Source organism: Bufo gargarizans, chromosome 1, assembly GCF_014858855.1.
Source record: "Bufo gargarizans isolate SCDJY-AF-19 chromosome 1, ASM1485885v1, whole genome shotgun sequence".
In the NCBI taxonomy this organism is placed as follows: Eukaryota; Metazoa; Chordata; class Amphibia; order Anura; family Bufonidae; genus Bufo; species Bufo gargarizans.
The window spans coordinates 605,002,278-605,020,081 of record NC_058080.1 but is presented as its reverse complement, the minus strand read 5'-3'; the positions used below and the strand labels follow the sequence as shown (position 1 = coordinate 605,020,081).

Below are 17,804 nucleotides of genomic sequence, written 5' to 3'. Positions count from 1 at the left end.
AGTGAAAAGGGCCGGACAGTAACTGGACACCATGGTGAATTTAATTATAGGATTAGAAGAGTGCTTTCTGCATCTTTATAGCACCTGAGGGGTGTTTAGATTATGCATTGCCTTGCAATGGTAGGTTGTTTTAAATAATATTCCTTGCCATGCTGCCCCTAACTATGGGTTCAGTGATGGAACAATGTGACTTTATTGAAATAAAGAAACCACATACAAATCCATTGTTAGATAAAAAAAAATCTTCAAATCTGTGAGCACATCAAATATGTTTTATTACTTTTACTTTTATATGATAACATTTTTACAGGAATAATATTTAATAGTATCCTACTGCAAAATACAGCTCTGCTTAATATATGTGCGTGAATGATGATAATTAGTGCCAACACTTTTATCATAAAATATCATCTTTCAGTCACATTCCAGCAACTGTTTTCAAAGTGAAGGTCAGGATATGAACTTAAGCATCTGTTTTTTCTCTTCAGCTGTTTTCACGCATGACTTTTAGAATTTAGTACACCAGGTATAGACCATTAAGTGTTCTGTCTACATCTAGGCCTAATGCACGTGGCCATATTTTAATCTGCAGACAGAGGTTTCACAAATTATGGATATCTTGCTTGCGTGTTATGTATGTTTCTCACTCCCATCAATAGAAAGAGCTATTCTTGTCCGCAATATTGACAAGAATAGGACATATTCTAAGCCACACAGATATTGTTATTATTATTATTTATTAAAGCGCCATTCATTCCATGACGCTGTACATATGATAAGGAGTATGCATACATAATACAGTCAATTGCACTAAGCACGAACAAGACGAGTTACAAACTGGTACAGAAGGAGACAGGATCTACAAGGGATGGGAGAAGGACACGGTGATGGTAAAGCTGGTCATGGCAGTATAGTGGCAGCAGGGTTACTGTAGGTTGTAGACTTGTCTGCAGAGGTGAGTTTTCAGGTTTCCTTCAAAGGTTTCCACTGTAGGTGAGAGTCTCATATGTTTCATATGTTGAGGTAGAGAGTTCCAGAGTATAGAGACTCATGGGAGAAATCTTAGAGGCAATTATGGGAAGAGGTGATAAGAGGATAGTAGAGAAGGAGGTCTTGTGAGGATCGGAGATTACTTGTGGGGATGTATAGGGAAAGTAGCTCAGAGATGAACAGGTTGTGGATGGTCTTATATGTATTTGTTAGTATTTTAAACTGTAATGAAAAGCCAGAGAAGGGATTGGCTGAGGGGAGAGGCAGAAGAGTAACGGGGAAGAGGTGGATTAGTCAGAAATCAGAGTTGAGGATAAATTGTAGGGGTGCAATGGTGTTAGATGAGAGGCCACTGAGGAGGATGTTATAATAGTCTAGGCGGGATATGATGAGGGCATTCACAAGCATTTTTGCAGACTCCTGGCTGAGGAATGCGTAGATTAAAGATATATTTTGTGTTGGAGGTGGCAGGTGGTTTAAACGGCTTGGATGTGCGGTTTGAAGGACAGGGCAGACTCAAAGGTTACTCCAAGGCAGTGGACTTGGTTGACTGTGGAGAGTGTGCAGCTATTGACCGTGATAGATAGGTCTGTTGGGGGAGTTGAATGAGATGGGGGAAACATGATAAATTCTTTTGTACTCATGTTGCATTTTAGAAAGTGAGAGAAGAAAAAGAAGGATATACAGAATAGGCATTGTGGGATTTTGCATAGTACGGTGCTGATATCTGGACCAGAGAGATAAATATGCGTGTCAGCAGAGGCGGATGGGCCATAGACCCTACAGGGAAATATCCCGGTAGACTGATGCCCAGGTGGCCACTCAAGTCCTCTTGATGGCCGCAGGCTGGGTCGTAATGATCTGATGCTCAACGGCCACAGGTGCCCTCCTGAACTCAGCTGTATTACCATCCTCATGACAGTGATACAGTTGAATACTGTGGTTGGGGCGGCAGTATTTTGTGCTGCCTTGTGGTATTTTGTTCAGTTGGGATGGTATTATGTGATGCCCTATGGTTTTGCAGGCCCTGCCTACTTGTTTTGTCCCATCGTCTGTTAATTTGGACCCACCTACAACATGGGGCCACGTTTACATTTTTTTCTCAGGCCACTTTAAGTTCCCAATCCGCCTCTGCGTGTCAGCAGCATAAAAGTTATACTGAAATCCATGTGACTCAATTAGCTGTCCCAAGCTGAAGGTAAAGATTGAGAAGAGCAGGGGTCCTAGGGCAGAGCCTTGAGGGACACCAACAGAGAAGGGGTGATAATTTGGATGTTTGCATGGCTCTATACAGATGAATTTGTCAGTGTGCTGTCTGCAAAAAATGCAGATAGATAAAGAATACAGATTAAAAAAAGTTGTGTGCATGAGGTCTTACTTGCTAATAACCTTGTGATAGAGATTTGGTTTATTTAAAGGTGTTGTCTCTTAATGAAAACCGCTGTCCATATCCTCTATTAGGGCATTTGGATATCAGAGAGGAGCCCCTCTTTGAGCCAAAGCAGATACCACTAACAGACAATGGTTCTTCTTCTAGTGTACTCAAGTGGCTTGTGTAATTACATGGATGACCATTTGTTTGTATCTAACCCAAACTTCCGCCAGCAAAATCAGATGTTTGAAGCTAGACCTGCAGTCAGCTCATAGCCACATGTAAGAAAAGGTTTTCTTCATTAGAAAAACACTTCAAGCACTCTTGGTTTATTTAGGACAGCTCTATAGCTCGACTTGCCATCATTCTGTGTTCTTCAGTTGAAGTCAGGGAAGTAATTTTACAAACACAACTAATAGATAGGCAGATCAACAGATGGCTACAATTCAGGGGATCATTCTTCAGATTGATGATGATAAGCTTGAGGGGTTCCAAGACCAATAATCTATCTGTGCTTTAATACGGCAAAGTAATCATGATGAAGTGACACATGTGGGATGAGCTCTTTGGGTTTCCCTAAATAGAGTTAAAAGGCAACTCTCCATATAAACAACCTTCCATAAATCAATAGTGCAAGTGAAAATAAGAAACTTTGTAGTATATATTACAAAAAAAAAAAAAATTTCACCACTTCACAAACTCCTCTTCCTCTTGTCTGCCTCACAAATCACTCACTGTGAACGTATAGAAAATCCATACACATGAGGCAGGAAGCAGAGTGGAGGGTTTTAAAGGGAATATGTTACCAACATTTTTTCTGCCAGTTAAAACCAGATAGCAAAACATATCTTTTTTAACCTGTTTTAATTTAATGATTATAGATTTTTTTTAAAAAATTTTTATTGAACATGATTACGGGCCTATATATTACATATAAACATTATCATTCATTTTGTCCATAATTCTTAGCTGTTTGGACATGTCCAGTAAAACGAAAAATTATTTTCTTAACCCCTCCCATTTCTGCCACACACTGAAGCAGAAGCATCAAAGATGTTGCAGTGTAGCTGTGAATTCAGCACATTGGTAAGATAAAACAATTACTGGTAGCAGCAAAAGTCATGTGAGTGCATTTTTTCTCTCTCTACAGCTGCTTCCTCTTGCTCCTCTCTCCATAGAAATCCACTGACTGTCCATGGGTAGCAGCAGGAACATGATCTTAGTAAAGTGGAAAATCTTCTTGTCAGGATAACGTGACTACTGTCACACACAAACAGGGATAGCGCAGCCCTGAAATTTCCTGGACCCGCTATCCCTACCTACTTGCACAATCACCCTAGGCAGTGACCCCATAACTGGGCGTCAGTCTCTACGCTGAAATATGTTTGAGGGCGACACACAAACAGGGTACAACAAACCGACAAACACTAAGAGAGTAGTTGTAAAGTAAAGGGTCAAATGCCAGTTGGACAATAAAGTACAAAAAACGCCAGAGACAAACAACAAAATCAACATGCCAGAATGTCAAAAACCAGGAGATCAATACAATAAAAACTTGCCAGAAGCCAAAAACGTAGCCATAATACCTATCCAGAAAATCCAGGCCAAAGGAGTCTTCAATAACAGCAAGGAAACAACAGAGGGAAGTAGAGGACTAGAAATTCACAGCACCTGCACATGCAGGGGCCAGCGGCGTTATATACTGAGCAAGGAACGGCTCACGTTGGCGTCCCTGCATGCCTGGTGGAGCTGCCATCTGAGTGTCCTGGCACATTGGCCCGGGGCTCTGATGTCAGAGTGGGCCGCCCAGCTAATCTGGTTACCCCAGCAACGGGGGAACTGTAACACTTCTTTCTGGGAGATCAGTAACTAATGATAGGCAGGATGAGAAGTGGCTGATAAGTGAAGAAAGAGGCATTTACTATAATAGGATATTACATTATTGGTTTATGGAAAGTAATTCATAACCAAAAGTACACTTTGCAGCAAGAAAAAGAACACTAAGACTTTGTCATAGCTTTGTTTAACAATTTGGTCCTTTGTGTAGATCTGTAACAGTATCTAGTTTCCATTTGTACCATTCTACAGAGTTAGATTTGGTGGCATTTGCATGAATATTGATCAGCTTATAGAACTAAGTAGATTGCTCCAATGTGTGTTCAGTCAATAGGCACACTTCAGAAAGCAATTGAACAAATCTGCATGAGCCTTGCGCCTGAGGCTCGATTGACCTCCGCACTGTTTATCATCTGTCTTTGTGTTGCAGCACAATACTGCTCTTCCATAGGGAATTCACTGGTCTTTGCGTGAGGGAAAGTAAAGCTCTGAAATATTGTTCCCTGGTTTCGCAGACAAATGTTTATGATTTTCTCCAAGTGATGTCATGCCACTTCCCTGGTTTTATGTTCTTATTCGGTAGTTACTTTGCTTTATATGGGTTCAATCAACGTAATCTATAACTGTTGTGAGCATGATTTCTGGAAGTTACTAGACCTTAGCGTAATGGTTTGTATCTTTTCCAACACATACATTGTGCACAATGCACATATCAGGCTTTCCTGCAAAGGCATAGTAGTAAAGATTGATAGCTGGTAAGGATTAGAGGATGCCAATGAGATGAAAGCGTTGCATATGTCTACGTGGTCACTCTAATAGCACTGACACATAGGAGAAGATCTTATTACAATCATTTCTGGCCAATATAGTAAATGTGTACTGAAGATGACCATCAATGATCACTGTATATGTGGAAACCCTGGTTTGGGAGTAGAAAGGATAAATGTTGTAAGAACCCAGCAGTTATGAAGATCTACATCTCATCTAAGCAGTATATCAGAGATGAAGGTGTAAACTTTTGTGTGCAGTGAGTCACGATAACACAGTAGATATGGTTACAGCACTTTACAAACTACAGACAAGACTTTGTGGTGTCTCAGTGAGTTGGCAAACTTAGTTTTTCTACATCTGTACCCAATTTGAGCACCCGTCTTTCTTTAGGTGCTTACACTAGATCTTATATTTTGTCCTTCTCTCAGAACTGAGGAAGAATAAGGATGGTAGTCATTGGCGGGCACAAAAGCCAACGTCCTTTGACTGATTTGGGGTTTTCATAGCATTGTTTATGCTAAAATATACAAATAAAGACACATTCTGTGTATTCAGAACAGAACGCTCCAACGTGTATCCTCCGTTACATGAACATATTCCAGATTCTGGACTGAGAAACCCACCATCTTGATTAATAATGAATGGCGAGAAGTGTGAAATGCTCATGTTTAGCCTAATAAGGTTTACCGGTTATTTATAGGACCCCTAATCCATTCATTGATGAGCACGTAATGCTCTGCAGGGCTTCCTGTTTATTGACAAGCTTTAGTTAAAGAAAAACCCTATGAGAGTCATATTGAATGTGCATTAGTATAATCACGCTGTGCTTTTTTGCCATGATTTTTCAAGCATCATGGTAAAACATACACCACAAATATTAGCTTATGCCTTTTGTGTACCATATATCTGCTATAGACTGCAATGGGGAGGCTACATGCAGGTTTAACCACCTCTCCATTGAAGTGCATGGAGAGGCATGGAGGCTGGGAATCGGCGAATAAGGGTTACGATAGGTGGGATCCCAGCAAGATCGGACTGGTTCTGAAAATCAGCCCTGGCACACAGACCCCACAGTCCCTCCCCCCATATCACAAAATATAGCAATGCACACTATGGCAAATTGCAGTTTCCTTAATCACATACAACCTTAAAGGGTTTGTCCCTATTCTATCAGCCCCTCACTATCTAGCTTAATAAAACTTAATTTGTAATGTGCTCGAAAATCATAAAACAGTTAACTTGTACTAAAGGTGCTTTAAAAACACAGAGTCTGTGTGTAATCCCATTTGAAAGCTATTCTCTGCTATTTAATACAGCATTTAATACAGGGCCCAGTTCCCCGGAAGCCTGCCCTAATATATATTAATCACGCTAAATAAAATGCCAGGTATTAGGCTACTTTCACACTAGCATTTTTTGTCTTTCCGTTGTGGATCTGCAAAAACTTTTCCGTTACAATAATACAACCGCATGCATCCATCATGAACGGATCCAGTTGTATTATGTCTTCTATAGCCATGACGGATCCGCCATGAACTCCAGTTAAAGTCAACGGGGGACGGATCAGTTTTCTATTGTTTCCCATGCTGCTTGCAGCGTTTTTCTGTCCACGATGGCGACGCAACCAAATGGAATGGAATGCATTTTGGTGCACTCTGTTTCGTTCAATTCAGTTTTGTCCCCATTGACAATGAATGGGGACAAAACTGAAGTGTTTTCTTCAGTGGCATCATCGGGGGCTTCGGACATTTTAAGACGTAACACATAATCAAAATGGCTGTGTCTGCTATATTAGGGTTCTGCCTATCTCGACATTCCCCGATGGCAAAGCTCTCACCAACTTACATGTGCGCATGTGTGGGCACATGATTCCGGCATAAAGACACTCCTGATCACATGACATACCCTCTATCTATCACATGCTTACTCCAGACGCATTTCAGGCAGAGGAGAAGACCCGTACTGGATTACTTATGCACTTATCGCTATGCCTAGATAGTTATAGGGCAGGATTACATTTTTATATACACATGCATAAAAACACATATACATATATACACACGCAATATATATGCACACTTACATGCCCACATATATACATACACACAGATATCTACATGCACATGCATATTTACATGTATACATGCACACACTAGACTATACACATATATACAGACATTTGCACCCATATTTCACCTTACCTTTTCTGTACGCAGATGAAGTTTTTCGAGGAAGGCAACCCAGACAGAACAGCTCAGTGTCAGTGTCTACAGCCTCCCCTCCTGAGCATGTTACAGTCTGCAAGAAGCTTCTGCGGGAAGATGAGGGGAAGGCAGGATCGCCATGTCCTCTGATTGCACACTCTGCAGAACGACCATGGCTGGTGGTAGGGGCCTCTGCTCCATCTTCCAGCTCTGCTAGAGTAGACAGGGAAGCTTCCCTTCATTAGGAGGGAGGTCTTCAGGATCCTCCAGTAGGTAAATCTGACTTTGGCACCATGACTGCAAGGGCACATAGGAAGAGGGAGGCAGAGCCAGCAATACTGAAATTAAAGGGGTTCTCTGGGAATTAAGAAAATGAAAATATTACTTCATTATAAAAATATTCCCAAATACATTTCATTAGTTATAATAACTCATTTGGTCCGTGAAGCAATCACCAGGGGAAATAAAATGGCTGCCATCCTATTAGTACACACATAACCTGTCCTAATCACACGTGAGGAAAAGTTACTTCACAACACTGAGCCAAAGTCTTCTCTGCTCTGCTTGTCAGGTATTATGATCCTGAATACAGATGACAAGATCTTCTGCAGAATCTCTGTGGGAATGGAGTTCATGAGGAGACATGAAGTACAGAGAGGATGGGCAGGACAGACTGTGGTAATGTGGGGCTGTGGTAATGTAGCTGACTGCATACAAGAGCTGCTTCTCATTAGCCACAGCCCCACCTCCTCTCTGTTCTTTATGTCTCCTCATGAACTCCATTTCTACAGAGATTCAGCTGAAGATCTTATCAGCTATATTCAGGATCATAATCCCTGACAAGTAGTAGAGGAGTCAGAGGCAGCTCTTTATTTCAGTTTGTAAAGTAACTTGTCCTTCTGTGTGATTAGGACAGGTTTTGTGTGTACTAATAGGACGGTGGCCATATTATTTCTCCTAATTATTGCTTCCCAGACAAAATGAGCCATTCTACCTAATTAAAGGTATATGGGAATATATTTATCATGCCCCCTGGAAGAAGCGGTAGGGCGAAACGCGCATCGGGATAATGGTGGTGGTCATGTCACACTGTGGTCTGTATTTATTTGAATTGCCTTCGTTGCTGTGGGTTATCTCCTTGACTTATGGATGATCTTGATATACCTGCAATCTTGATTGACTTTTGTCGACCTGTGTTATTAGTGGTGATTATATGTGGGGTTCTACTTCATGATCTCCCACCACTTTTTGCCTGCTTGTTTGATGGCATGTATAATGGAGATCTGAAACTGCAGGGAGGGACTGATACTTATGTTGTATTTGTATTTTTATGAATCTTCTTTTATTTTTATTTTTTTGGGATTATGCCACATTTGGGATCCATTTTTATTGCTGATTATTATTATGTATTGTATTTTACAGATGTATTTGAAATAAATATGTTATTGAATATATAATAGTGTTGTGGTATTGTGGTGTTGTTGTTGATTAGGACCACACACTTGTTGCACTATATTGGTTATATTGTTTGGTGTAAATATATTTTTGATAGCGTAATCTTTAAGTATTTTAATTTTCTAAATTCTTGGAGAACCCCTTTAAATGGCTTATGCAGGCAGGGCAGTTGGCGGGGGATCTACTACAGTACATTAATTATACAATTTAACAGCGGGGGGCCGGATTGAAGAAGGGTGGACCCAGTGGCTCACTTTGTTACCTTCTAGAGCGGCCCATCAGGAATCTGCCTGATCTGGCAGATTGCTAGTTCGGGCCTAAATCCCATAGGTATAAACAAGGGGTAAATAAGAATACTTCTTTAAGTAAATGGGATTTCTGGGTTGAATTCTCATATTACTAATATAGTCTTAGTCTAAGGTGAGCAAAGAAGCAAAAGTGAACCACATGTGAACACTGATATGTTTGCTTACAGCACATTCACATTTACACATATGTTGGCAAACCTAGATGTAATTGTACAGTTTTACCAGCTCGGCTCACGGCATACAGCACTTGAGGGGAGTGAAGCAATCATATGGTGTGGCCTAAATGGTAGAGCAATAATAGACAAAGAAAAATGTCAGGGATAATAAAATGTTGCTTTTCTGGAATATTGTGGCTGGCTTCATTTGAAATAGATTGTATGGAATACATGTACTGTGCGGAACTGTAGCTTGCGGGCAATTAATGCTGGTGCAACGTCAAAGAATGGTCTGGCTTTTTGCAGAAGACAACAGAAATAAATCCTCGTAATTGACTTCACAACCTTCCTTTTTAATTATGTATGCAATGAGCTCTGCAGGGAGCTTTTAAACCAGCCGTTTACGCACCCAGTCTTACAAAGAAAGATACATTATTCACTGGATAATAACGGCAATTGTTTATCTGGCTATTGTACAGCATATGTAAGTAAAAATACATTGTACAGAGCAGGACTACTTAAACATTTTCTACTCGGGCCTCAATAGTGAATTTATGGTTATCCTGAAGTCTCACCAGCAAAAATATTACCTTGATAACAGCCACAATAATAGTTCTGCCCAGTATATCTCCCCAGCAGCGCCAAGCAAATACTACAGTGTAGCGCAAACCGCTTCCCCGTAGCATCAAATAACAGAGTGCATCATAAGATGCCTGTCACTACTGTAGACAGGGAAGCACACATACATGGTGAGCCCTAACTGGAACCCAACCCACTGTAACCTGCCTACTTGCAGGGCAAGCCCTAAGCAGCAAGCTCGCAACTGGTCAACCGTCCCAGGTTAAGTGCAGGGAGCAAACTCAAGCACTCTTGGTAAAAACTGCAGGCACCTGTTCACACAGCCGGAAACCAAACAGATTAGTACACAGAGAAGGGTCCTACAGAAATGGGTTAAAGCCGGTAGGACAATACGGTACCAAATCACAGGATGGAGGGTAGTTGGAAATAGACAAGCATCATGTCTCACTTGTTGCGGCCATGCCACAGTCCCAGGGCGTGTTGCTAAAGCACAGTCCCAGGGCGTGTTGCTAAAGCACAGCCAGGTAAGTTAGTGACAATACCTTCTTAGAAGTGCCACTTAAATACCACAGTACATATGATAAACTTCCTTAAAATGCCACAGTGCAGCACAACATACCTCCCCAGCAGTGACAAACATTATACCGCAGCACAAAAGTATAAAAATTGGAAATAAGTACTGTATATATCTCCAATAAAAATGTCTGCAGGAATCTGTGGTGCTCTTAGAAATAGGTTATACACTTAAAGGGGTTATCTTACTTCAGCAAGTAGCATTTATCATGTAGAGAAAGTTAATACAAGGCACTTACTAATGTATTGTGATTGTCCATATTGCCTCCTTTGATGGCTGGATTCATTTTTTCATCACATTATACACTGCTCGTTTCCATAGTTACGACCACCCTGCAATCCATCAGCGGTGGTCGTGCTTGCACACTGTAGGAAAAAGTGTCAGCCTCTCTGGTGGCCAGGACCATGGGAGCACACATAGGCTGGTGTTTTTTCCTATATTCTTGCTGCCTTCAGCCGCCACCAGCTTTGGGATATCACCAATTTCATTCTGCTATAGGCGTAGTAAATGCTTTGTGTTTCACAATCAAACAGGATAGTTGTATAGAGAGAAATGGCGGCCCAGCATAAGCAACGCACAGTGGAACACCCTGACATTAGACCTTCAGAAGGTAGTTTTAAACCAGCAGTGATTATGACAGCAATTTACTTTCCATTTGAATGTAATTTACTACATGTATGGGAGCCAGAGGATATAGTGTTCTTCAGCATGTATATATTTTTCATATTATTAAGCGTTCATGCTCGACTGCTGACAGCCAGCAACTGTTTTAAATGTTCTTCTGGATGTCTACTTAGTTTTCTTTTACTTGGTTTTTATTTTTTTTACCCTTATAGTTGATGACTGTTTCTTCTGTTTCCTGAACAATGTAAATCTTAGTGCTTGCTTAATCTGAAATGGAATTAAAGATCCTTAGTACATTCTTCAGTCAGGGTTGTGCTTCTCTATTTCAGCCACAAACAGTTCTCTTTCCTTCCTTAAAGAAACTCAACCTCTGCGTATTGCTTTCTTTCCTCTGCAGCTGGCGGTCAACTCCGCTTCACCTGGATGAGTCATTGACTTTGCTATTAAGGCAAAGTCTCCATATTTATGAAGTAATGTAGTCTCCTTTAGTTGTGTTACTGGGTTTCAGCTATGGAAATGCTGTATGCTAGACACAGGCAATATGCCTCTCTCGCTGTCTTGCCTTAGTATTTGATGCCATGTTCAGATCAGCATTAACCAGTGACTTGTCTGTTCCTCAGATATGAACCCGGCAGAATCCTGCAACCTATGCACCTTTAATTGTCGTGGAGCTACTCATTTTAGCATGGCCTTGGCCGCATAATAAACCTTGTAGTAGTTTGAGAACTGGAGAAGAACTTCTTAGCTCAGCCTTAAATACCAGGATAACAAAATACGGGCTCGCTTTTTTCCCCAAAAAACAGTGCCGCATCTGTCCATAGACTTTCACTTGAATGGGGATCAGAGGAGGTACTATTTCTTATTGAAGAGACTTATTTTTCAGGCAATTTCCCTAATAGTCCTGAATTAATTTCTGTAAAACCAAATACTTAGTACATACTCCCAGTGTTGGACTGGGGTACCTAAGGACCACCAGTAAAATTATTTTGGGGGCCCACCGTACGAATACATTCAAATATAATAAATAATCTAACAAGTTTTTTATATGAACATAGGCTGGTGCTGTACATTGAATATATGTATGTAGTGTACTAAATCTAATGTGTTATGTGCCACTTGTGCAGGGGGTGGGAGACTAGGGGCCCATCTTGCTCAGGGGCCCACAGGGGGATTCCCCTGTACCCCTGTGGGCCAGTCCGAGCCTGTATATATTTATGTGGGCCAGTCCGAGCCTGCATACTCCAACATTCAGCAAATTTGCTTCATACTGCCTGTTTGCTTCATACTGCCTGTTAGACCTGATCATGCTGACTTAAAAGATCCCTTACCCTGCTTTCACACCTGAGCGTTTCTCAAACGCGCGTTTTATGCACGTTTTTTGTAATAGTAAACGCGCGTTTGACGCGCGTTTGTGTGATTGACTGCAGTGTCCTATGGCCACAAACGCGCGTCAAAACGCCCCAAAGAAGCTCAAGTACTTGATTATGCGTCGGGCGTTTTACAGCGCAATCGTACGCGCTGTAAAATGCCCAGGTGAGAACCATTCCCATAGGGAAGCATTGGTTTTCATGTGTTGAGCGTTTTACAGCGCGTTTGAACGCGCTGTAAAACGCTCAGGTGTGAACTTAGGGTTAGGCTAGTTTCACACTAGCACTAGAAATCTGTCAGACTGTTCCGGCAGGGAAGAGCCTGCCCGATCTTTCTGCATTCCGGCATTGCCGGAAGCTTGAAAGTCTCTGTCTGGCCCCATTAACTATAATGGGGACCAGCAGAGATCTGGCCACAACCCAGCAAATATGCAGAAAATAGGCCAGAAGAAAACTCTGCGCTGAGACTTTCAAGCTTCTGGCAATGCCAGAATGCAGATTAATGCCTGCCAGAACAGCTGCCGGATCCTTAGCACTAGTGTGAAACTTGCCTTAGTAGTTCAAATCTGCAACCAAATTTTAGATAAATATGCACTTTATTAAAAATGCTAATTAGGTGTTCGGAGCAGACTCCGCCTACTCTGCACTCTTGATGGGGATGATGTGACCACCTGACTAGCTGCTGGCTCTTCCTCTGGCATCGCTACTGACTGTGTTCCTCTTTCTTCCTGTTCAGCTACATAATGTAGATGTAGCTGGACAGAACTAACAGGAGCACATTGCACCATCAGAGGAAGAGCCCACACCCAATTGGACAGTCACGTTATTCTGGCCAGGATTGCGGAATCAGCGGAGCATTTTAAGGGTAAGTACCGCCCAAAGTGTTTTCTGTCCACAGGTTAGCTGAAGGAGACTTTTTAGGTACAGTTCTGGAGAACCCCTTTATGTAGTTATATGCAATTATTATACATACTGTACACTACTTATTTAAACCACAGTATACGGTCACTTGGAGCAGTCCATGGGCATTTCTGATGTCCTGCACTGTTGTGTACCATGAAGTATACAATATAAAATGTCAGATAGCTACATTAGTCATGATAACATCATTGTCCAATATCATTGTAGAGACTACATAGCACTATGGTTTTCTCATACTGTAGGATACCCCACAGACATACTGCCCAGGTGAGAATGCTACCTCTGCACCACTATTGCACATAAAGTCGTTTTTTCACTTTCCTTGCTGTGATTCCTTTGTTCATAGCTGCATGGTCAAACCATCTAAAGTATCTGCTGGCTTCTGAAGCCACGTAACATTTCATAATCCTGGCCTCTCTGCTGGAATCACTGGAATATCTAGTCCTTCATTCATGATGACCTGAGGTGCACATATTTCATAGCTGTCAAAATAAGAACTTGGGTTTTTAAAACCATGTGCAATGGCTTTGGACTTTGTGAAGGAAGTGTGCCCAGCTTCAGCAGTTTATTCCCGTTGTACTAGATGTCCGAGAAAGGAAGTAATTCTGTGTGCCGTTTATGTATTTTCACTCTCTACCTAATCTGATATATCCATTATGGTTATCCTCTGAGAATAGTTCATGGCTGCAACCTAGCTGAGAATGCAAACTGATCTTTCTGTCGGATAGGTACATCTGTAACATTGAGTAAATGAACTGTTGTAATAGATTGCTTCTGACGTATTGACGAGCTTGATATGAGCTATGGCTTCCTCGTGATTTGGCTCATTACAACTCTTGTTTTGACAAGATGTTTTTTGCTTGGAGCACATGTGTACACAGAATGGCCGACTAGAGGAGCGCTTATGTACAATCTGCCTTAGTCTGCTCATCTTTGTAAGATGCAGAAGCCAAGAAAAGTTAGTTGCTGAACTTGTTTTACCTTTTTTTTGCCTTTTACATTTGTATTCATAAGTAGGACAGATGGCTGAAAAACAGGTTTACGAGAAGACACTCTACTGCACAAGTAGGGCCGTAGGCATGATATTGTATCGAGAAAACAAAATCACTTTGATGGTGATCTTTCCATGCATTATTGATTCCTCCATAGGCACAGGAGTTCAGGGAAGAACTTCGGGCCCAATAGACCCAGAATTCCACATCTCTACTTTATATTGATTGCACAATATATTGCACACATGGAGCATGTTCTAATAGTTTGTCTTATAATTAACCCCAAAAGTGATAGATAATAGTGGAAAAAGATGTGCATTTAATGGGGTATTCTGGCAAAATGTTAAATAGAGGTCAGAGAGTAACAGTAACAGTGTGTATTCACCTTACAGATCCTCTGTTGCTGCTTTCTGGATGCTTCTCCAGTCTCCACTTCTCTTCCCTTGCTTTTCACAGGCTTGACATGTAGGAAACAGCTTGGCCTGCCCATGCAGTCACTGGCCACGCGGGGTCACCCCTGTGACCACAGATTGGCAGAGCGGGCAGGCTAATCTGTTTCTGGGTTATGAGTGCAAAAAGAGAAATTAGAGAGGTCCAGTGACCACAACAGCGGCCAGACAGCATTGGCAGGGGATTGGTAAGATGAACACGCTATACACAGTTTGTTACTCTTGCTCTCTGACCCCATTTTTATTTAAAATTATTGCACTGAAATACCTCTTCGGAGGAGTTACATTATGCCTTATCCACAGGATAGGTGATAAATGTATGATCGCTGCGGGTCCAACTGCTAGCACCTCCAGTGATCCCAAGAATTTGGGCCCCAAGTCCCCTATGTGAATGTAGAGGTAATGTGCATTTTTAACTAACATTTAGGATAGGTCATTAATATCTAATCAATGGGGTTATAACACCCAGGACTGCCAATGATCATCTGTTTAAATATGCCGTGGGCACTGAAGCCTCCTCTTGGCCCCATTTGATGTATAGCCGTTGTGCTTGGTATTGCTGCCCAGGCCCATTCACTTGAATGGGGCTGAGCTGCGCCTAGGACATGTGACTGATGAATGTGACTGATGGACCAGAGTGCTGCAGTCTCTTCAGACAGCTGGTTGATGGGGGTGCCAGGAGTCGGACCACCACCGATCAGATGTAGATGTCCTATCCTGAGAATAGGACATCTATATTCTAGTCCTGGAAAACCCATTTGAGCCTATCCACTGGTGGGTTAGACAGACATAGAGTTCTTAAGTGGCCTCTGCAGCTCATTTAGTTATTAGGTTTCATGTATTCATCCGAGTATTTATGTGTTCATGACGTGAGCAGATCTGAGTACTCACACAAGCCGAACACTCATCCATATAACCAAATTATGGTTGAATTTCTTCTATGAGAGGTTATGACACTTCGTGGAGTACTTACGGCATGCCACCATACATGGTCAGTGCACGTGGCAATGTCAGGATAAAAATAAGGCCATAAGATCCATAAACAGCAGCTTGCTTGTGAGTGCTTTCTAGGTAGCAACAGATCGCTTTTCTGACTGTACATGTATAATTGATAAAAAAATGTATATGCAAAGTTATTAAGAGGTTCCAAATGTGGCGCTTGACTTTAGCATGATGCATGGATACTCTATAGAGAGCGTCTTCACATTCTGATGGTCAGTATGCAAGGTGTCAGAACTGTCTTAAGGACTTGGAGTGAACTTGACGAAGGCGTTAAAATACTTAGCAATGTAATAGCTCTGTAACGAGTCTTTCATCGGACTTAACATTTGAGTGTTCTGCTCAATTATGTTGTGCTGTAATTTGTTTTTAACAACCCAAAGAAAAACTATTTGGCTTGCACACAAACATTGATCCTTTTATCTCTTTGATGGTGCTATTAACACTCAGCACGGGGTGGATGCGTGCCGCTCTTATTACAATGCAGGCGATTTAAGCATGGCTTCTTGTTAACGTGCCGCTCCTTATGTGCTCATTTTTATTCTCCTAACAGGTCCAAGAAAATTGGTCTTCAGCTAAAAATGGTCATTGATGTATAATGGAAGCTCCGGAGTACCTCGATTTAGATGAGATTGATTTCAGCGATGATATATCTGTAAGTAGATCTGCCTATATATAGCATGTGCGTTACACTGTTACATAGCTTGTGTCATGGAAAATACATCAATGCGCAAAGCGTCATACATTCCAGATGGTTTTTATTGTAATATACTGTCACCTTCACTACTTTAGATCGTACGCTCCGATAAACTTCTTTTGGTTCAGTTGGTTGCTGCAGCACTAACTATTCTACTAATTATGTATGTCACTTCTTATTTTCACAGTTTTATTTGCAGTATTTTTGACTTTTAATAGTATTTATCCATATTTTATTTGTAGGTACATTTTTGATTACCCTGTGTATACTACTCTATGGAACATTTTATTTTATAAGATATGAGCCCTGTTCTACAAATAGAAATGCTAGTACAGTACATCTACAGTCAGTGACCACTTTTTTAAAGTCACTTGTTTTTTAGGGTGGTTTTACATGCAACATCTTTTAAGAAAAAAAAACAATGCAGTTAGTTTTTTTTTTTTAGCTTAAACCAGAAGTGAATAGAAGAGGAATTGAACATATAAAGCAAGGACCTTTACTTCTACTTCTTACTGGGTCCACTCCTAGATTCAAAAAAAGTTTTTGGGGTAATTTATTATCCAGAAATCTGCAACTTTTCCCTGCTGCAGGTCTAAGAAAAATGGCGTGGTGTGAGAGGTGACAGTCCGGCATTCCCATCTCATTCATCATTTTCTATGCTTGTTTTAGGCATAGAAAATGATCTAAATGTAAGATGAGACTGGCGCTGGATGCGCCGAAGTTATGTAGGGGTCAGCGCCTCTTCATAACTTCGGTGGATCCACAGCCATATATAGGGGTTATTAAGACCGGCATCTAAAACACAGGTCTTAATAAATGACCCCCAATGTGTGTGAATCTATCCTTAAAGGGAATCTCTCCATAAAGTTCTCTGTTAAACCAGACACAATAGGAGAGATTTCTCAAAACTGCCGTAAAGGAAAACTGGTTTACTTGCCCATAGCAACCAATCAGATTCCACCTTTCATTTTCCAATTGAGTTCTGAAAAATGAAAGGTGGAATCTGATTGGTTTCCTTTACACCAGTTTTGAGAAATCTCTCCCATTGTGTCTGGTTTAACAGCGAATGCTATGATCCTTTACACCAGTTTCGATAAATCTACCCCAATGTCTTGTAGGGCTAGTTCAGTTGAGTGTATTGATACCTTTCACTTTTAGTCCATATGCAGATCAGCAGTTATGTGCATCATGGGCGGACCAAAGCAATTCTGTGCACCCTTGCTTGCCCTATGTCCTTTCCAAGCCCCTACTTCTTCTTCTTTATAGGCACGGCCAGGTTCTTGCATAGTCATCTTGCCTGGCCCTATCAATCAAGAAGGAGAGAGAGTAGCTGCAGAAACCAGGCCCTGTCAATCAAGGAGGATAGAAAGGGGCTGCAGAAACCAGGCCCTGTCAATCAAGGAGGATAGAGAGGGGCTGCAGAAACCAGGCCCTGTCAATCAAGAACGAGAGAGGGTCTGGCAGAGGAAGGAGGAGGAGCACGGGTGCACTTAAGGGGCGTGAGCCCACCC

The 17,804-nt window shown here is 41.5% G+C and overlaps 1 protein-coding gene across 3 annotated transcripts in view; it reads left to right on the top strand.

Moving 5' to 3' along the window:
* The window catches only part of LOC122924616 (synuclein alpha interacting protein), a 231,610-nt gene that overhangs the window by 76,128 nt on the left and 137,678 nt on the right, over positions 1 to 17,804 (top strand). For all 3 annotated transcript variants that reach the window (XM_044275887.1, XM_044275889.1, XM_044275888.1), the window contains exon 3: positions 16,150 to 16,251. In XM_044275887.1, the coding sequence (XP_044131822.1) occupies positions 16,195 to 16,251 (57 nt within the window). In that variant the 5' untranslated portion in view covers positions 16,150 to 16,194. The remainder of the gene's footprint in view (positions 1 to 16,149; positions 16,252 to 17,804) is intronic.